Source organism: Pimephales promelas, chromosome 4 (genome assembly GCF_988280905.1).
Source record: "Pimephales promelas chromosome 4, fPimPro1.hap1.1, whole genome shotgun sequence".
NCBI classification, from domain to species: Eukaryota; Metazoa; Chordata; class Actinopteri; order Cypriniformes; family Leuciscidae; genus Pimephales; species Pimephales promelas.
In genome coordinates, this window is record NC_142772.1 from 44,058,895 (window position 1) to 44,081,590 (window position 22,696).

A 22,696-nucleotide genomic window follows, 5' to 3' on the forward strand; every position below is an offset into this window, starting at 1 on the left:
ATGTGCGATGAGCTCCATTTTCTCCTATATCATACTATATGAGCCATAATAGCCTGATGTATCAAATATGATACATATGCAGACTTCTTTTAAAATAAACTGTTTGATAAACTGTTAAAAAGATTTGGTGTCACTTTAGTTTAGGTTTTTTCAATCCTCACTATTAACTAGTTGCTTATTAGCATGCATATTGCTATGATATTGGCTGTTTATTAGTACTTATGAAGTACATATTAAAGGAGTAGTTAACTTAAAAAAACAAATTGCTGATAATTTTCTCACCCACGTCATCCAAGATGCCCATGTCTTTATTTTTTCAGTCGAAAAGAAATTAAGGTTGTTGATGAAAACATTCCAAGATTTTCTCAATATAATGGACTTCAATGGGAACCAAATGGTTCAAGGTGCAAATGAGAGTTTCAATGCAGCTTCAAAGGGCTTTAAACAACACCAGACGATGAATAAGGGTCTTATCTAGCGAAACGATCGCTCATTTAAAAAATATATAAAAAAGTTTAAGTTTTATAAGCACAAATGCTCGCCTTGCTCTGTTCTGTGATGAGGGTTTGTGAATCTCCTGTTCAAACACGAGCAAATCTTTTTTCGAGTCATGACTCGAAGGGTCCTAGATAAGACCCTTATTCATCGTCTGGTGTCGTTTAAAGCCCTTTAAAGCTGAACTGAATCTCTCTTTTGGAGCTTGAACCGTTTGGTTCCCAATGAAGTCCATTATATGGAGAAAAATCCTGGAATGTTTTCATCAAAAAACCTTAATTTCTTTTCGACTGAAGAAAGAAAGACATCTTGGATGACATGGGGGTGAGTAAATTATCAGCAAAAGTTTTTTTTTTTTTTTTTCCTTTAATATGTACTTTATAAGTACTAATAAACAGCAAAAGTTTTTTTAAAAAGTGAACTACACCTTTAATGCCTTATTTTGCATGACCATATTCTACATCCCTTAATCCTATAATGCCTAAACTTAACAACTACCTAACTAATTTACTGAGGCACAAGTCTTAATTAATAGTTAGTTAGTAGTGAGAATTGGACCCTAATCTAAAGTATGACCAAAGATTTTTCTGACTGACTCAGGCTTTATATGGTTAAGATCATCATTGTTTTCAAAAGCAGAACTGCATTGCGGCCACATAATTGTTCTGTCTGTAAACAGGCACCCGGTTCGCCACATACGGTTCAACAGCAGCACTCTGGTGACGGCCAATATCCCTGATGAGAAGAGCCCTCGTGGGGCTTGTATCACAGACGATGACCTCACCGCTCACCGCAGGTAAACACAGATAGCACATTATGTTCTGTTATCTTTGCTATTGTTTTTCCATCATTTATTTTGCACTTTTATTACGTCTTTAGATACAGAGGGCTGATCTGTCACTACGACTTCTCAATGGACTCATCTACACAGGACCACGTTCTGCCCATCTGTAGGTCCAACTACATCGAGTCCTCGGGCTACAGCTATAACATTGGCTTGGCGGTGCCTTATGACATACTGAGTGGTCCTTAGATTGGCATCTGATACGCCGTGATTTTGAGGCAAGTTGGACTGGGAAGAATGCCATTGAATTTGCTTTTTTAAGATAATCTAGGCTCATATTCCTTAAAACTATTTCTTTATTTAATCATAATTTGTGTAATTTTCAAAACTTTGTGTTTAGATGACACATTGAGATGTGTTTGAGGACTGGTATTATTTAATTCTAGGTCTTTTTATATATGTATTGTATCATGTTCTGTCCTTGCACAGTTTAGTATACAATACTATTAAATCATCATCTGAGAAAATGAAATACATACAAATCATACAAAATTAAGTTCCAGTGGTTTTAATGCTCTCTAATTCAACATACAATTACACAGTCCTTCAAATGTATGATTTTGTAAGACTCTTATGCTCACCTAGACAACATTTATATGATCGAAAGTAAAAGTTCAGTACAGTAAAATACAGTATTTTAATATTTTGTTTTATATTGTAATATATTTAAAAAGCATCATTACTTCAGTCTTCAGTGTCGCATGGTCCTCGGAAATCATTGTAATGTGCTGATTTCTAATCATTATTAGTGTTGAAAACTGTCGTGCTGCTTGATATTTTTATGGAAACTGGAATACATTATATTTCCTGGATTAATTAATGAATAGAAAGTTCAAAACAACGGCATTTATTGGAAATACAATTTTTTTTGTAACATTTTAAATAACTTTACTGCCACTTTGGATCAGTTTAATACGGAGCCCCTAATGGGACCTTTGACAGTGACGCAAATTGTACGCAAACCGGAAATTGTAATGCGTGCGCACGAGAAACGTATCGCATGTCCATGAGAAACTATCGCGTGCTCACGCAACACGTTACACGTGCGCACACGATAGTCTTTTTTTTTTGCAAAGGTCCCTTTAGGGGCTCCATAGTTTAATGTGTCCTTGTTGAATAAAAGTACTAAAAAAGTACTTTGTTGAAAATAAACTAAACTTTTGAACAGAAGAGTACATAATCGACAAGCAAACCATGTTTAACAATTGCAAACAAACCCATATATAATCTGGTTTATTTCACTAGTTTTGTTTTTCGAGGATGTCATGCTGTTATTTGACTAATTTGGCTGTGTTCAACCAAGTAAAAGATGAATTTGCACCAAAATACCACCGAGTTTGACTGAACGCACAACCTCTAAATATAGTATGGGAAGCATTTTATGAACTTGCATAGATGAATGATTTCAGATAGCATGCATCTACAAAATGCACAATAGGAATAAATGCAACTTTTAAAACAATGGTTATTTTATTATCTTCAGTATAAAGAAAATGTTGTTGTGAGGATTTCGAATGACAATAATGTACAAAAATATTGCACTATAAAATCCTACAGTAAATGCTGTTACTGTAAAAACTTTACACACCCTGTATCATTTATTATATAACTATGGTGGAAGGAAGCCAGATGGATTACATAAGGGCAACAAAACAATCGCTCCCTGTTGTTTTTTAGGTAAATGATAAGATTTGTGTATTCATTAACTTACGGTGGTGGAGTGTTTCAGCACTGGTTTGTTAAGGAAGACTTCCTCCATTACAAAACAATAAAAAGGGAAATTTGCAATCAAGGTTCAGTTTTTCAGTCACAATAACCCTGCTAAAAATACAGTGTACATACAACATAGAGTATCTGAAAGTATGTATGAGTCAAAATGTTTGCGAGCATGTTAGAGTTGAGATAAGAAGCCACAAAAACAACCGGGCTCAAGGGGTTGTTAAATATTTTTCAAATATGTATAAACACACTGTATTTTTTGCTTTGCCCCAGAGGTCTGGACTCTGAAGTGTATCCCCCAGAGCATGTTGTGGTCACTTCCACCATATTGCCATCATTGGAGATATTTCAGAGAAAGAAACCCAAGTAAACTCAATACTAAGGGTTGAATCCGTGGGACAAACATCGGATGTTTTAATCTAAAATAAAGTGAAAGTGCCGTTCAGAAGTGGAAATTACTCTCACTTCCCACAATGCATGGTTTCCAAGTTCCAAAAGTGAACATTCATCTTGGTCTCGATCTCGATGTCTTTCAATATCTGTTGGAGAGACGTTGAAAGTTGAGGTATGAATAGCATGCATGTAATTTTATTATTATATTTAAGGTCTCAATGAAATCAAAGTGGACAATTCTAGTTTTTTTTATGGAATTTTGCAGTATTTATTTTGAATTATTTATCCGTTTGCACTATTTACAAAAAAACAAAAAAATGCCCTCGTAATCTTTAATCAAAATATTTTCTCCATCTTTTCTCTGATGACGTTTACTGGAGCGGGGGGCGGGACAACCTGTCACTTACATGAGATACAGCAATTCGATCCAATTATTTACCAATGGACAAAATAAAGTCCCGCCTTACATTTATTTTTTATTCATTAAGTTGTTTCACTCAGATATATATCACAATAGGAAAGAGATGACTGTCGCAACTTCTGTTTCCTGTCAACTTCAAAGTATACTTCTGCCTGAAGTCATTTTTGTCATCAGGAGTGTCCGCAGACAGTGTGCAGCCTAATTTTTGTGTCCATGTGGACAGTGTGCATACAACAGCACATGTATGAGTGACGAGTGCTAGAAAACAGAGTTTACTCGATAGTACTATGCACTCGCCGAATGTGCTTTTCCGTGCTCACGGCCAATGGAGCAGAACACAGAAAATGAAGTATACCCAGGCCATAAAATGTTATAGAGTGCAAACCTGCATGAACTGTTCAAAGGTGATTCCCTCATAAAATTCATCAGGACCCTAAAAACAAAAAAAAGGTTTCAGTTAGAAGATCACATCAGAATTTGACATTGCAGTGGAAATCAGATGAATTTACAATTAAGAGAAGCAATTTAATTAATTATAACTACCACTTATTTTTCTTGCAGGAACAACACTCATATGCTTTTGAATGTTGTATGTTTCCAAACCATCTGGTTAAAAACTTGTGACTTTTTTTTTACCTTTGTATAAATAACAAATAGGGGAAATTAAACTAGACAGATGTCTAGGTTTCAAAACTTGTATTCACAAAAACAGAGTTTGCTTCTACCTAGTAACAGAAGGGTTTAATTATGCAATGTATCATGTCATTTTCGCCATGCTCCTATTCTTTAGACCATTTTGCTAGATGTAAACAACACTGGTCCAGAAACACTTCCTGTTTCAGTTTGTAACTGTTTTCTTTATTTCACATGTAAAGAAAACATCTTAAAGATGTTTGTTTAACTTTTTGATTCAGTTTTACATGTTCTGTTGGTTGTATTTTATCCCAGCTTTTATATAGTGTTAAAAAACTGAAACAGGAAGTGCTTCTGGACCAGTGTTGTTTACATCTTGCAAAATGGTCTATAAAACCCTGATAAACTAACGTCGACTGTAGACATTCGGGACGTTGATTGTAGACGAGACCCTGATAAACTAACGTCGACTGTAGATGAGACCCAGATAAACTAACGTCGACTGTAGATGTTCGGGGACGTCGACTGTAGATGTTCGGGGACGTCGATTGTAGACGAGACCCAGATAAACTAACGTTGACTGTAGATGTTCGGGGACGTCGACTGTAGATGAGACCCAGATAAACTAACGTCGACTGTAGATGAGACCCTGATAAACTAACGTTGACTGTAGATGTCCGGGGACGTCGATTGTAGACGAGACCCAGATAAACTAACGTTGACTGTAGATGTTCGGGGACGTCGACTGTAGATGTTCGGGGACGTCGATTGTAGACGAGACCCAGATAAACTAACGTTGACTGTAGATGTTCGGGGACGTCGACTGTAGATGAGACCCAGATAAACTAACGTCGACTGTAGATGAGACCCTGATAAACTAACGTCGACTGTAGATGTTCGGGGACGTCGACTGTAGATGTTCGGGGACGTCGATTGTAGACGAGACCCAGATAAACTAACGTTGACTGTAGATGTTCGGGGACGTCGACTGTAGATGAGACCCAGATAAACTAACGTCGACTGTAGATGAGACCCTGATAAACTAACGTCGACTGTAGATGTTCGGGGACGTCGACTGTAGATGTTCGGGGACGTCGATTGTAGACGAGACCCAGATAAACTAACGTCGACTGTAGATGTTCGGGGACGTCGACTGTAGATGTTCGGGGACGTCGATTGTAGACGAGACCCAGATAAACTAACGTTGACTGTAGATGTTCGGGGACGTCGACTGTAGATGAGACCCAGATAAACTAACGTCGACTGTAGATGAGACCCTGATAAACTAACGTTGACTGTAGATGTCCGGGGACGTCGATTGTAGACGAGACCCTGATAAACTAACGTCGACTGTAGATGTTCGGGGACGTCGATTGTAGACGAGACCCAGATAAACTAACGTTGACTGTAGATGTTCGGGGACGTCGATTGTAGACGAGACCCAGATAAACTAACGTTGACTGTAGATGAGACCCAGATAAACTAACTTCGACTGTATATACGTTTGGTGACGTCGACTGTAGATGAGACCCTGATAAACTAACGTCGACTGTAGATGTTCGGGGACGTCGATTGTAGACGAGACCCAGATAAACTAACGTTGACTGTAGATGAGACCCAGATAAACTAACGTCGACTGTAGATGTTCGGGGACGTCGATTGTAGACGAGACCCAGATAAACTAACGTTGACTGTAGATGTTCGGGGACGTCGATTGTAGACGAGACCCAGATAAACTAACGTTGACTGTAGATGAGACCCAGATAAACTAACGTTGACTGTAGATGTTCGGGGACGTCGACTGTAGATGTTCGGGGACGTCGACTGTAGATGTTCAGGGACATCGATTGTAGATGAGACCCTGATAAACTAACGTCGACTGTAGATGTTCGGGGACGTCGATTGTAGACGAGACCCTGATAAACTAACGTCGACTGTAGATGTTCGGGGACGTCGACTGTAGATGAGACCCTGATAAACTAACGTTGACTGTAGATGTTCGGGGACGTCGATTGTAGACGAGACCCAGATAAACTAACGTTGACTGTAGATGAGACCCAGATAAACTAACGTTGACTGTAGATGTTCGGGGACGTCGACTGTAGATGTTCGGGGACGTCGACTGTAGATGTTCAGGGACATCGATTGTAGATGAGACCCTGATAAACTAACGTCGACTGTAGATGTTCGGGGACGTCGATTGTAGACGAGACCCTGATAAACTAACGTTGACTGTAGATGTTCGGGGACGTCGATTGTAGACGAGACCCTGATAAACTAACGTTGACTGTAGATGTTCGGGGACGTCGATTGTAGACGAGACCCTGATAAACTAACGTCGACTGTAGATGTTCGGGGACGTCGATTGTAGACGAGACCCAGATAAACTAACGTTGACTGTAGATGTTCGGGGACGTCGATTGTAGACGAGACCCAGATAAACTAACGTTGACTGTAGATGAGACCCTGATAAACTAACGTTGACTGTAGATGAGACCCAGATAAACTAACGTTGACTGTAGATGAGACCCAGATAAACTAACGTCGACTGTAGACGTTTGGGGACGTCGATTGTAGACGAGACCCAGATAAACTAACGTCGACTGTAGATGTTCTGGGACGTTGACTGTAGATGAGACCCTGATAAACTAACGTCGACTGTAGATGTTCGGGGACGTCAATTGTAGACGAGACCCAGATAAACTAACGTTGACTGTAGATGAGACCCTGATAAACTAACGTCGACTGTAGATGTTCGGGGACGTCGACTGTAGATGAGACCCAGATAAACTAACGTCGACTGTAGATGAGACCCAGATAAACTAACTTCGACTGTATATACGTTTGGTGACGTTGACTGTAGATGAGACCCAGATAAACTAACGTCGACTGTAGACGTTTGGGGACGTCGATTGTAGACGAGACCCAGATAAACTAACGTCGACTGTATATACCTTTGGGGACGTCGATTGTAGACGAGATCCAGATAAACTAATGTCGACTGTAGATGTTCAGGGACATCGATTGTAGACGAGACCCTGATAAACTAACGTCGACTGTAGATGAGACCCTGATAAACTAACGTCGACTGTAGACGTTTGGGGACGTCGATTGTAGACGAGACCCAGATAAACTAACGTCGACTGTATATACGTTTGGGGACGTCGATTGTAGACGAGACCCTGGTAAACTAACGTCGACTGTAGATGTTCAGGGACATCGATTGTAGACGAGACCCTGATAAACTAACGTCGACTGTAGATGTTCGGGGACGTCGATTGTAGACGAGACCCTGATAAACTAACGTCGACTGTAGATGTTCAGGGACGTCGATTGTAGACGAGACCCTGATAAACTAACGTCGACTGTAGATGTTCAGGGACGTCGATTGTAGACGAGACCCAGATAAACTAACGTCAACTGTAGATGTTCGGGGACGTCGATTGTAGATGAGACCCTGATAAACTAACGTCGACTGTAGATGTTCGGGGACGTCGATTGTAGACGAGACCCTGATAAACTAACGTCGACTGTAGACTTTCGGGGACGTCGATTGTAGACGAGACCCTGATAAACTAACGTCGACTGTAGATGAGACCCAGATAAACTAACGTTGACTGTAGATGAGACCCAGATAAACTAACGTTGACTGTAGATGTTCGGGGACGTCGACTGTAGATGTTCGGGGACGTCGACTGTAGATGTTCAGGGACATCGATTGTAGATGAGACCCTGATAAACTAACGTCGACTGTAGATGTTCGGGGACGTCGATTGTAGACGAGACCCTGATAAACTAACGTTGACTGTAGATGTTCGGGGACGTCGATTGTAGACGAGACCCTGATAAACTAACGTTGACTGTAGATGTTCGGGGACGTCGATTGTAGACGAGACCCTGATAAACTAACGTTGACTGTAGATGTTCGGGGACGTCGATTGTAGACGAGACCCTGATAAACTAACGTCGACTGTAGATGTTCGGGGACGTCGATTGTAGACGAGACCCAGATAAACTAACGTTGACTGTAGATGTTCGGGGACGTCGATTGTAGACGAGACCCAGATAAACTAACGTTGACTGTAGATGAGACCCTGATAAACTAACGTTGACTGTAGATGAGACCCAGATAAACTAACGTTGACTGTAGATGAGACCCAGATAAACTAACGTCGACTGTAGACGTTTGGGGACGTCGATTGTAGACGAGACCCAGATAAACTAACGTCGACTGTAGATGTTCGGGGACGTTGACTGTAGATGAGACCCTGATAAACTAACGTCGACTGTAGATGTTCGGGGATGTCGATTGTAGACGAGACCCAGATAAACTAACGTTGACTGTAGATGAGACCCTGATAAACTAACGTCGACTGTAGATGTTCGGGGACGTCGACTGTAGATGAGACCCAGATAAACTAACGTCGACTGTAGATGAGACCCAGATAAACTAACTTCGACTGTATATATACGTTTGGTGACGTTGACTGTAGATGAGACCCAGATAAACTAACGTCGACTGTAGACGTTTGGGGACGTCAATTGTAGACGAGACCCAGATAAACTAACGTCGACTGTAGATGAGACCCAGATAAACTAACGTCGACTGTAGATGTTCGGGGACGTCGACTGTAGATGAGACCCAGATAAACTAACTTCGACTGTATATACGTTTGGTGACGTTGACTGTAGATGAGACCCAGATAAACTAACGTCGACTGTAGATGTTCGGGGACGTCGACTGTAGATGAGACCCAGATAAACTAACGTCGACTGTAGATGAGACCCAGATAAACTAACTTCGACTGTATATACGTTTGGTGACGTTGACTGTAGATGAGACCCAGATAAACTAACGTCGACTGTAGACGTTTGGGGACGTCGATTGTAGACGAGACCCAGATAAACTAACGTCGACTGTATATACCTTTGGGGACGTCGATTGTAGACGAGATCCAGATAAACTAATGTCGACTGTAGATGTTCAGGGACATCGATTGTAGACGAGACCCTGATAAACTAACGTTGACTGTAGATGTTCGGGGACGTCGACTGTAGATGAGACCCTGATAAACTAACGTCGACTGTAGACGTTTGGGGACGTCGATTGTAGACGAGACCCAGATAAACTAACGTCGACTGTATATACGTTTGGGGACGTCGATTGTAGACGAGACCCTGGTAAACTAACGTCGACTGTAGATGTTCAGGGACATCGATTGTAGACGAGACCCTGATAAACTAACGTCGACTGTAGATGTTCGGGGACGTCGATTGTAGACGAGACCCTGATAAACTAACGTCGACTGTAGATGTTCAGGGACGTCGATTGTAGACGAGACCCTGATAAACTAACGTCGACTGTAGATGTTCAGGGACGTCGATTGTAGACGAGACCCAGATAAACTAACGTCAACTGTAGATGTTCGGGGACGTCGATTGTAGATGAGACCCTGATAAACTAACGTCGACTGTAGATGTTCGGGGACGTCGATTGTAGACGAGACCCTGATAAACTAACGTCGACTGTAGACTTTCGGGGACGTCGATTGTAGACGAGACCCTGATAAACTAACGTCGACTGTAGACTTTCGGGGATGATCGATTGTAGACGGGACCCTGATAAACTAACGTCGACTGTATATACGTTCGGGGACGTCGATTGTAGACAAGACCCTGATAAACTAACTTCGACTGTATATACGTTTGGGGACGTCGATTGTAGACGAGACCCTGATAAACTAACGTCGACTGTAGATGTTCGGGGACGTCGATTGTAGACGAGACCCTGATAAACTAACGTCGACTGTAGATGAGACCCTGATAAACTAACGTCGACTGTAGATGTTCGGGGACGTCGACTGTAGATGAGACCCAGATAAACTAACGTCGACTGTAGATGAGACCCAGATAAACTAACTTCGACTGTATATACGTTTGGTGACGTTGACTGTAGATGAGACCCAGATAAACTAACGTCGACTGTAGACGTTTGGGGACGTCGATTGTAGACGAGACCCAGATAAACTAACGTCGACTGTATATACCTTTGGGGACGTCGATTGTAGACGAGATCCAGATAAACTAATGTCGACTGTAGATGTTCAGGGACATCGATTGTAGACGAGACCCTGATAAACTAACGTCGACTGTAGATGAGACCCTGATAAACTAACGTCGACTGTAGACGTTTGGGGACGTCGATTGTAGACGAGACCCAGATAAACTAACGTCGACTGTATATACGTTTGGGGACGTCGATTGTAGACGAGACCCTGGTAAACTAACGTCGACTGTAGATGTTCAGGGACATCGATTGTAGACGAGACCCTGATAAACTAACGTCGACTGTAGATGTTCGGGGACGTCGATTGTAGACGAGACCCTGATAAACTAACGTCGACTGTAGATGTTCAGGGACGTCGATTGTAGACGAGACCCTGATAAACTAACGTCGACTGTAGATGTTCAGGGACGTCGATTGTAGACGAGACCCAGATAAACTAACGTCAACTGTAGATGTTCGGGGACGTCGATTGTAGATGAGACCCTGATAAACTAACGTCGACTGTAGATGTTCGGGGACGTCGATTGTAGACGAGACCCTGATAAACTAACGTCGACTGTAGACTTTCGGGGACGTCGATTGTAGACGAGACCCTGATAAACTAACGTCGACTGTAGATGAGACCCAGATAAACTAACGTTGACTGTAGATGAGACCCAGATAAACTAACGTTGACTGTAGATGTTCGGGGACGTCGACTGTAGATGTTCAGGGACATCGATTGTAGATGAGACCCTGATAAACTAACGTCGACTGTAGATGTTCGGGGACGTCGATTGTAGACGAGACCCTGATAAACTAACGTTGACTGTAGATGTTCGGGGACGTCGATTGTAGACGAGACCCTGATAAACTAACGTTGACTGTAGATGTTCGGGGACGTCGATTGTAGACGAGACCCTGATAAACTAACGTTGACTGTAGATGTTCGGGGACGTCGATTGTAGACGAGACCCTGATAAACTAACGTCGACTGTAGATGTTCGGGGACGTCGATTGTAGACGAGACCCAGATAAACTAACGTTGACTGTAGATGTTCGGGGACGTCGATTGTAGACGAGACCCAGATAAACTAACGTTGACTGTAGATGAGACCCTGATAAACTAACGTTGACTGTAGATGAGACCCAGATAAACTAACGTTGACTGTAGATGAGACCCAGATAAACTAACGTCGACTGTAGACGTTTGGGGACGTCGATTGTAGACGAGACCCAGATAAACTAACGTCGACTGTAGATGTTCGGGGACGTTGACTGTAGATGAGACCCTGATAAACTAACGTCGACTGTAGATGTTCGGGGACGTCGATTGTAGACGAGACCCAGATAAACTAACGTTGACTGTAGATGAGACCCTGATAAACTAACGTCGACTGTATATACGTTCGGGGACGTCGATTGTAGACAAGACCCTGATAAACTAACTTCGACTGTATATACGTTTGGGGACGTCGATTGTAGACGAGACCCTGATAAACTAACGTCGACTGTAGATGTTCGGGGACGTCGATTGTAGACGAGACCCTGATAAACTAACGTCGACTGTAGATGAGACCCTGATAAACTAACGTCGACTGTAGATGTTCGGGGACGTCGACTGTAGATGAGACCCAGATAAACTAACGTCGACTGTAGATGAGACCCAGATAAACTAACTTCGACTGTATATACGTTTGGTGACGTTGACTGTAGATGAGACCCAGATAAACTAACGTCGACTGTAGACGTTTGGGGACGTCGATTGTAGACGAGACCCAGATAAACTAACGTCGACTGTATATACCTTTGGGGACGTCGATTGTAGACGAGATCCAGATAAACTAATGTCGACTGTAGATGTTCAGGGACATCGATTGTAGACGAGACCCTGATAAACTAACGTCGACTGTAGATGAGACCCTGATAAACTAACGTCGACTGTAGACGTTTGGGGACGTTGATTGTAGACGAGACCCAGATAAACTAACGTCGACTGTATATACGTTTGGGGACGTCGATTGTAGACGAGACCCTGGTAAACTAACGTCGACTGTAGATGTTCAGGGACATCGATTGTAGACGAGACCCTGATAAACTAACGTCGACTGTAGATGTTCGGGGACGTCGATTGTAGACGAGACCCTGATAAACTAACGTCGACTGTAGATGTTCAGGGACGTCGATTGTAGACGAGACCCTGATAAACTAACGTCGACTGTAGATGTTCAGGGACGTCGATTGTAGACGAGACCCAGATAAACTAACGTCAACTGTAGATGTTCGGGGACGTCGATTGTAGATGAGACCCTGATAAACTAACGTCGACTGTAGATGTTCGGGGACGTCGATTGTAGACGAGACCCTGATAAACTAACGTCGACTGTAGACTTTCGGGGACGTCGATTGTAGACGAGACCCTGATAAACTAACGTCGACTGTAGATGAGACCCAGATAAACTAACGTTGACTGTAGATGAGACCCAGATAAACTAACGTTGACTGTAGATGTTCGGGGACGTCGACTGTAGATGTTCAGGGACATCGATTGTAGATGAGACCCTGATAAACTAACGTCGACTGTAGATGTTCGGGGACGTCGATTGTAGACGAGACCCTGATAAACTAACGTTGACTGTAGATGTTCGGGGACGTCGATTGTAGACGAGACCCTGATAAACTAACGTTGACTGTAGATGTTCGGGGACGTCGATTGTAGACGAGACCCTGATAAACTAACGTTGACTGTAGATGTTCGGGGACGTCGATTGTAGACGAGACCCTGATAAACTAACGTCGACTGTAGATGTTCGGGGACGTCGATTGTAGACGAGACCCAGATAAACTAACGTTGACTGTAGATGTTCGGGGACGTCGATTGTAGACGAGACCCAGATAAACTAACGTTGACTGTAGATGAGACCCTGATAAACTAACGTTGACTGTAGATGAGACCCAGATAAACTAACGTTGACTGTAGATGAGACCCAGATAAACTAACGTCGACTGTAGACGTTTGGGGACGTCGATTGTAGACGAGACCCAGATAAACTAACGTCGACTGTAGATGTTCGGGGACGTTGACTGTAGATGAGACCCTGATAAACTAACGTCGACTGTAGATGTTCGGGGACGTCGATTGTAGACGAGACCCAGATAAACTAACGTTGACTGTAGATGAGACCCTGATAAACTAACGTCGACTGTAGTTGTTCGGGGACGTCGACTGTAGATGAGACCCAGATAAACTAACTTCGACTGTATATACGTTTGGTGACGTTGACTGTAGATGAGACCCAGATAAACTAACGTCGACTGTAGACGTTTGGGGACGTCGATTGTAGACGAGACCCAGATAAACTAACGTCGACTGTAGATGAGACCCAGATAAACTAACGTCGACTGTAGATGTTCGGGGACGTCGACTGTAGATGAGACCCAGATAAACTAACTTCGACTGTATATACGTTTGGTGACGTTGACTGTAGATGAGACCCAGATAAACTAACGTCGACTGTAGATGTTCGGGGACGTCGACTGTAGATGAGACCCAGATAAACTAACGTCGACTGTAGATGAGACCCAGATAAACTAACTTCGACTGTATATACGTTTGGTGACGTTGACTGTAGATGAGACCCAGATAAACTAACGTCGACTGTAGACGTTTGGGGACGTCGATTGTAGACGAGACCCAGATAAACTAACGTCGACTGTATATACCTTTGGGGACGTCGATTGTAGACGAGATCCAGATAAACTAATGTCGACTGTAGATGTTCAGGGACATCGATTGTAGACGAGACCCTGATAAACTAACGTCGACTGTAGATGAGACCCTGATAAACTAACGTCGACTGTAGACGTTTGGGGACGTCGATTGTAGACGAGACCCAGATAAACTAACGTCGACTGTATATACGTTTGGGGACGTCGATTGTAGACGAGACCCTGGTAAACTAACGTCGACTGTAGATGTTCAGGGACATCGATTGTAGACGAGACCCTGATAAACTAACGTCGACTGTAGACTTTCGGGGACGTCGATTGTAGACGAGACCCTGATAAACTAACGTCGACTGTAGATGAGACCCAGATAAACTAACGTTGACTGTAGATGAGACCCAGATAAACTAACGTTGACTGTAGATGTTCGGGGACGTCGACTGTAGATGTTCAGGGACATCGATTGTAGATGAGACCCTGATAAACTAACGTCGACTGTAGATGTTCGGGGACGTCGATTGTAGACGAGACCCTGATAAACTAACGTTGACTGTAGATGTTCGGGGACGTCGATTGTAGACGAGACCCTGATAAACTAACGTTGACTGTAGATGTTCGGGGACGTCGATTGTAGACGAGACCCTGATAAACTAACGTTGACTGTAGATGTTCGGGGACGTCGATTGTAGACGAGACCCTGATAAACTAACGTCGACTGTAGATGTTCGGGGACGTCGATTGTAGACGAGACCCAGATAAACTAACGTTGACTGTAGATGTTCGGGGACGTCGATTGTAGACGAGACCCAGATAAACTAACGTTGACTGTAGATGAGACCCTGATAAACTAACGTTGACTGTAGATGAGACCCAGATAAACTAACGTTGACTGTAGATGAGACCCAGATAAACTAACGTCGACTGTAGACGTTTGGGGACGTCGATTGTAGACGAGACCCAGATAAACTAACGTCGACTGTAGATGTTCGGGGACGTTGACTGTAGATGAGACCCTGATAAACTAACGTCGACTGTAGATGTTCGGGGACGTCGATTGTAGACGAGACCCAGATAAACTAACGTTGACTGTAGATGAGACCCTGATAAACTAACGTCGACTGTAGATGTTCGGGGACGTCGACTGTAGATGAGACCCAGATAAACTAACTTCGACTGTATATACGTTTGGTGACGTTGACTGTAGATGAGACCCAGATAAACTAACGTCGACTGTAGACGTTTGGGGACGTCGATTGTAGACGAGACCCAGATAAACTAACGTCGACTGTAGATGAGACCCAGATAAACTAACGTCGACTGTAGATGTTCGGGGACGTCGACTGTAGATGAGACCCAGATAAACTAACTTCGACTGTATATACGTTTGGTGACGTTGACTGTAGATGAGACCCAGATAAACTAACGTCGACTGTAGATGTTCGGGGACGTCGACTGTAGATGAGACCCAGATAAACTAACGTCGACTGTAGATGAGACCCAGATAAACTAACTTCGACTGTATATACGTTTGGTGACGTTGACTGTAGATGAGACCCAGATAAACTAACGTCGACTGTAGACGTTTGGGGACGTCGATTGTAGACGAGACCCAGATAAACTAACGTCGACTGTATATACCTTTGGGGACGTCGATTGTAGACGAGATCCAGATAAACTAATGTCGACTGTAGATGTTCAGGGACATCGATTGTAGACGAGACCCTGATAAACTAACGTCGACTGTAGATGAGACCCTGATAAACTAACGTCGACTGTAGACGTTTGGGGACGTCGATTGTAGACGAGACCCAGATAAACTAACGTCGACTGTATATACGTTTGGGGACGTCGATTGTAGACGAGACCCTGGTAAACTAACGTCGACTGTAGATGTTCAGGGACATCGATTGTAGACGAGACCCTGATAAACTAACGTCGACTGTAGATGTTCGGGGACGTCGATTGTAGACGAGACCCTGATAAACTAACGTCGACTGTAGATGTTCAGGGACGTCGATTGTAGACGAGACCCTGATAAACTAACGTCGACTGTAGATGTTCAGGGACGTCGATTGTAGACGAGACCCAGATAAACTAACGTCAACTGTAGATGTTCGGGGACGTCGATTGTAGATGAGACCCTGATAAACTAACGTCGACTGTAGATGTTCGGGGACGTCGATTGTAGACGAGACCCTGATAAACTAACGTCGACTGTAGACTTTCGGGGACGTCGATTGTAGACGAGACCCTGATAAACTAACGTCGACTGTAGACTTTCGGGGATGATCGATTGTAGACGAGACCCTGATAAACTAACGTCGACTGTATATATGTTCGGGGACGTCGATTGTAGACAAGACCCTGATAAACTAACTTCGACTGTATATACGTTTGGGGACGTCGATTGTAGACGAGACCCTGATAAACTAACGTCGACTGTAGATGTTCGGGGACGTCGATTGTAGACGAGACCCTGATAAACTAACGTCGACTGTAGACTTTCGGGGATGATCGATTGTAGACGAGACCCTGATAAACTAACGTCGACTGTATATACGTTCGGGGACGTCGATTGTAGACAAGACCCTGATAAACTAACTTCGACTGTATATACGTTTGGGGACGTCGATTGTAGACAAGACCCTGATAAACTAACTTCGACTGTATATACGTTCGGGGACGTCGATTGTAGACGAGACCCAAACAAACGAACTAAGTACTCTCCATTGAAAATAAATAGTTGGCAGCACTGATCATGGAAAGTCACCGTACCATCTGACCCACTGTCTCACTGGCGACCTCCAGCATAGCAGCATCTGTAATGGCTTTGGCTGTTTCTGCTCCTATGGTTTCAGTGCTCGACAGCAGCTCCTTTACCACCTGCAATCACAATTATAATTAGTATCAAATCGTTTTACTGTGTTTGTAGCCATAAAAGTAGAAGTCAAATGATTCTTACACGTCTATATTCATCCAGAGTGATGATGCCATCATTGTCAGTGTCATGCATGTTGAACAGAACTACAGAGAAGGAAATATGCTTTTACCAAGTAGTTGTGTGGTGCGCATAAATTAAAAATGTAAATCAGCAAAACTGTATTAATACTGAGAGAAATTGTTTCAAATAGTATCTCAAATTATGTTAAAAAAAGCATTTATAGTGATGCTTAAAAGTTGTTTAGATGTTTTCACACACCTGTACGAGTTTCTTTCTTATTGGGAGTCAATGGCTTCCGTAAACTGTTTGGTTACCAACATTCTTCAAAATATCTTCTTTTGTTTTAAACATAAGACAGAAACTCATAAAGGTTTGGAATAACATAAGGGTGAGTAAAAGATAACAGAATTTTCATTTTTGGGTGAACTACCCCTTTAAAGTTCCATTAAACTTGTATAACAACTTGTTTCGATCAAAACTGCATTTGAAATAACATCTATTTGGTTCTGGTCTTTATTTCTTTATTCTCACAGCGTAGTTTCTCCTTCTTTATGGTTTTTCTCTCCTCCTCAGCAAGGTGTGGTTTGGGTGGTTTGAAAAAAGCCAGGACGGTAACGAATTCCTCAAAACCGATCTCTTGCAAACAGCTCTTCTCCTTTTGACCCAAGTTCCTTGATGACAACACACAGACATTATCCACTGAGTATATATAGAATTACAACTGTATAATCTTTTTATTTAATAAACTAAAAAATAAAGTTGGGATATATATGCATGTCCAACTTTACCTGCATACATACTATATACTGTATATATATATATATATATATATATATATATATATATATATATACAGTATATACAACAACTGACTGATTACACGAGGTAAAACCCCCCCCGAAATAAATACTCTTAGTTTTCTCACACAAACCGCTCTTTCCGTGTCTTAGGCCATCAATGTGTACCTACATTTATGAGTCATTAAATCATGTTTAATTTGGACTTCTCTGTGCATGCTCTTTGAGGTGGTGACCATAGACCTGCATTATATGACTGACAGACAACAACAGTTTGACCTAAAAATGTCAAAGTTGAAAATACTGCGGAAACAAAGACACCTACATCTTGGATGCCCTTGAGGTAAGCTAAAACATATCAAAAATTAATTTTAAAGTTAACTATCCTTTGAGGTGACAAAAGTGGATACAGCCAATTGAGACAGATGTAATATTACTCTGAGAACTACACCCACTCGAGGGGAACATAATCGTGAAAGGGATAGCCTAGCTAACAGAAATTAAATATACTATTAAAACTGACATTTGGATATTTATCTTACCAGTGAGAAAATGTTTACTTCACACGTACTGTATTTTTAGTGCACACTGAGTGTCAGAGCCCACCATTTACCCATCCGTTCCAGCCGATGCTTCATGTCTTATTGCCTCTATCCACTTTGTGTCCTTAAACAAAAAGTTTTTTTGGGGTCGACAGCTTATTCAAACTTAGTTCTGTTTTTTTTTTTTTTTTTTTTTAGCTTGTTCGCTGTACACCAGGTCACATAGCAGCTTTTAGACATTGTTTTGTTTTTTGTTATAAGTCAAAAATGACAAGGAGGCAACTTCAGGCAATACAAACAAAGTCAATGGAGATGGTTGGCGACTCTCTAACTATCAAGCATTGATTATTAGCTGATTCTAATTCTGATATGGACCCCTTTCCTTTTCTGTACACACCTTGTATCAAAGAAGGCCTCAATGATCTGTCTTCGGATTGGGTTGAGTGCCAAATCGCTTATATTCTCAAGATGTTCACGTCTGAAATTGAGAAGAAATAGTTCTTTTTAGACTACATTTCATTATAAAGGACACAATTACACAATACACACTGTGTCATATGATATTAAGCAGAAATTGCATCAAAATGAGAACATCTAATTGGTAAAAACAACAGATTTTGCTTGTTGTTAAACTGTAACTCAAAAAATCTGCGTCCATAATTTGCAGACCAATGGCTCTGCCCTAACACAGGCATTAATATAAAGGGTGTGATAGATGACCATTATTACAGTATTTGTTTACAGTCAGTATAGTCTAAATGAGTGGCATCAAGTCATTTGTACAGTACCTTAAAGTGCCTTCATCTTGAGTTAGGTATATAAATCTGTTATGGAGGTTTTTCATCTGCTCTATGGAAACTAAAGTGAGAAAAAGACGGCAAATTCAGGAAGATTTCAAATAACTTTGCAGGTCTATGGAGAAACAGAATAGGCTGCGTCCGAAATCGCATACTCTTGAGTAGGTGCTTATTTTGAATCACAACTATATATATGTTCTTTATATAATGAGTGTGTGTAGAATCAATGCAATCCAGATGTACTACAATCCCCATGTTGTCATTGTCATGTGACCCTACCAGTGTCAGTTGCGTTCACTTCCATTTAAAAATCCTCTCCTGTGGTCTCATGGGATAGTAAAGTGTCCACCCACCGTATGCACACTTCAGAATACCTACCTTTTTGCCTTTTATGATACTTTGAATTAGGACATATTTCTTTTGTCACAAAGCATGCAAAGTAGTGAAGTATGCGATTTCGGATGCAGCCGTTATGTGTGCAAGATGAATTGATAATGAATCGTATCATTAAATGCAGTTGTACCATAATAACCTCTAATGTGGTTCCAGCCTCTTATTACAACAGGAGGGAGGTGATGGACTCAATGTTCAACACTGTCTACATGCCACAGTACAAATTGTATTTATAGATATTTGGTCAACCAAAATGGAATGTGGAATCAATCCCTGATCTTATGACAGCGGACACCAAATCAAAACACTCACTATTATTATTGCTCATACAATATGCCTTTGAGATGTCTAGTATGTGCTAACTGTACACTAGGCTATATAATATAGGCAGGAAAAATATTATTAATAATATTGTTCATTGTTTGTTCATGTAAGTTTACTTACTGTAAAGTGGGACCTAAAACAAAGACTATTGGTTTTACAAGAAAATCCTGCTTCAGTTTTTTTACTTCAAAATTTCACAATTTCTTTGTAAATTATTTGTGAAATTTACTAGCAATTTCTTTATGAAAGTTATTTTAAAGTGACATATATAGATTTTTTTAAAGTAATTATTGATTTTAATTTGCAAATGTTAGTAAATGATTTAATGAATTATTATGAACACCCTGCAGTTCCTTTTACAAAGCACCGAGGTTGACTATTATTTTAACTGTTAACTGAGACACTTCTCTGTAATGGTGGAACTGACATGAAGTAAATTATAGGCTTTAGTTAACATAAATGCTCACGAGAAACAAAACAAACGAAAAACGGAAGAATAGTAATAAATTGTGTAAAGGAAGCAATATCTATTTCACATTTATTCCATCACAATTGAGTTGATTATAAATCTATTTCGAGAGGCACTGTTTGTTTGGGGAAGATTTGCACTGTGGAATTAATGGTTAGTTTTTAGTGCACATTTACACAGCTGTACAGCAAATAACTGTTGTGAAAACACCTTTCCACAATAATGAGCTATTCAATGAGTGGGATTTGATTCTCCAAAAGTCCTTTTACTTCTGCATTTAAGTGAAATTCAGTCTAGTAGATTTAGTCTGTTGTTGTGTTGACAGCTCATTACTTTATTGCACTGCATTACTATGCACTAAGTATTTTAATATGCATATATTTGTTATATAGTCATCAAATATAAGAATAAAGACCAGCAATATCACTAATAAAATCGCGAAGCAAAGAGGACACTGACACCGACAGACAAGACAGATCAGGGTACTTATGATATATACATACATAATATCGATCAGCCAGTGTTTTTCAACCACGGAAATTTGGTCAAAACAGCTGGAGAATTGTGTCATGACCCAGTCTATGCATTTACCTCAGGAAAGTAATGTAATGACAATAATCACGTTAGTTGGCTAGAAAATAGTTATAGAGTTATTAAATTTTGAAGGCATATTTCATGTTTATTATATTTTTACTTATATCATTAAATAAAGTTGTTATTATAATAAAAAAACGCATTTAATTTGAGTTAACCTATTTTTAACCTTAAACAAGACTACTAGCGGAAATGTTTACAGCATTAGGTGAGTGACACGTTTATTTTTTTAATTTTTGAAAAATGAATGCCTATATTTTTATGTATCAAAATTAATCAATATTGAGTCAAATTAGAAGAATTCAATTGAAATCGTGAAGTTTGTATCAATCAATAATAAAAAATAATCGTAGCTTACCAGAAATTGTGCCATGACCCCCCACACCCACCCACTCCCATTCCATTCTCACTCCAAGCCAAACTCAAAAGTCGGCAGCCCTTCAGGTACCGTACTTTACTTTTTTTGTACGAGTCTGTCTAGGTCTAAGCACACCTGGAAAATAGATACTCACAGCCAGTTTTATCAGCCAGATCTTGGAACTCAGGCACTCGTCCTGACTGAGAAGCTCCCATGTTAACGTCCGGAAGAGACAATCACAACTTTCGCAATGTACGCTCATACTTTGACAGCAAAGCTCCGCCCCTCTCATGAAATATGCAAATAAGCAGCAGTGACACACAAATACACACACACAAGCATGGCTCGTCCGGTGTTTTCTGGGTTTGCGATCCGAACATTATTTTGAGACATCTCATTTGATAATCTCCATAAAAGACATCCTGGCGTTTCATATATAAAATATTAATTCATAAATAAAACGAATTAAATTCATTGAGTTCAGTTTATAGAATTAAATTGAAGATATTGTTTTTATGACAATTTGGAACAGGAAGATGTTCTTGGTTGCCATTAAAACATTAATGTGTTTGTGATATTTCCCCAATCCATCTTTTGCAGCCGGAGAAAGTAGTGTGTGGCAGATGCTTGTATATTTGCATTATAAATATTTGAGGTTGTGTGACTTAATGCAAACACACTCTGCTTTGGATACAAGAGGCGGGACACCGCCCTGACATGTTTGTCTTTTTTTGACTTTCAATTTTAGGTGTTCTATGCTTGACAAAACAGTGAATTGCTGTCTATATATTGCTATATACAGTGGGAAACAATAGTTTAAGACTACTAGTGAAAATATACAATGATCAGCATAACATTTTTATCTCAACTAAAAAAAAACAACTAAATTTGACTAAATTAATAAAACTAATTTATTCTAAAGAGCATCTTATGCAGAAATCCTATACAAAAGAGTCACAATGTGCATACATTTGTTTGGTGACCTCAAAAACGTTTTGCTTGAGAGAAACTTGAAAATGGAATCTCAATTATTTACCCAAAGCCACCACAACATTTTACATTTTTAATTATATATATATACCACATTAATATTTTATTATCTGAATAATAAAATATTGAATGCGAATCTTAAAATCTCCCTAAACTTACAAAGCTATAGTTAAGTCATACAAATAAAACATTTAAACAAATTTAAAACAAATAA

General features: G+C 40.8%; 2 protein-coding genes across 2 annotated transcripts in view; one reads left to right on the forward strand and one right to left on the reverse strand.

The window, feature by feature from the left end:
- fbxw8 (F-box and WD repeat domain containing 8) overlaps positions 1–2,922 on the forward strand; it is a 25,566-nt gene extending 22,644 nt beyond the window's left edge. The window contains exons 10-11 of the mRNA XM_039659068.2: positions 1,175–1,291; positions 1,375–2,922. Coding sequence (XP_039515002.2) covers positions 1,175–1,291; positions 1,375–1,528 — 271 coding nt within the window. The 3' untranslated portion in view covers positions 1,529–2,922. The remainder of the gene's footprint in view (positions 1–1,174; positions 1,292–1,374) is intronic.
- tesca (tescalcin a) lies at positions 1,908–21,754 on the reverse strand. The gene is made up of 8 exons (XM_039659077.2): positions 21,647–21,754; positions 19,346–19,415; positions 18,955–19,035; positions 17,750–17,889; positions 17,240–17,301; positions 17,053–17,160; positions 4,258–4,305; positions 1,908–3,597 (listed from the first exon to the last, which is right to left on the reverse strand). Exons 1-8 carry the CDS (start codon positions 21,705–21,707, stop codon positions 3,520–3,522), a joined length of 648 nt encoding a protein of 215 aa, XP_039515011.1. The 5' UTR covers positions 21,708–21,754; the 3' UTR covers positions 1,908–3,519.
- Between the last annotated feature and the right edge of the window lie 942 nt (positions 21,755–22,696).

Coding starts and splice junctions, on each gene's coding strand:
- tesca (XM_039659077.2), bottom strand. CDS start 21,707: ATGGGAGCTTCTCAGTCAGGACGAGTGCCTGAGTTCCAAGATCTGGCT. Junction 17,890..18,954: donor GAGGCCTTCTTTGATACAAG/GTGTGTACAGAA, acceptor GTTGTCATCAAG/GAACTTGGGTCAAAAGGAGA. Junction 3,598..4,257: donor CCTTTGAACAGTTCATGCAG/GTTTGCACTCTA, acceptor TCTCTCCAACAG/ATATTGAAAGACATCGAGAT.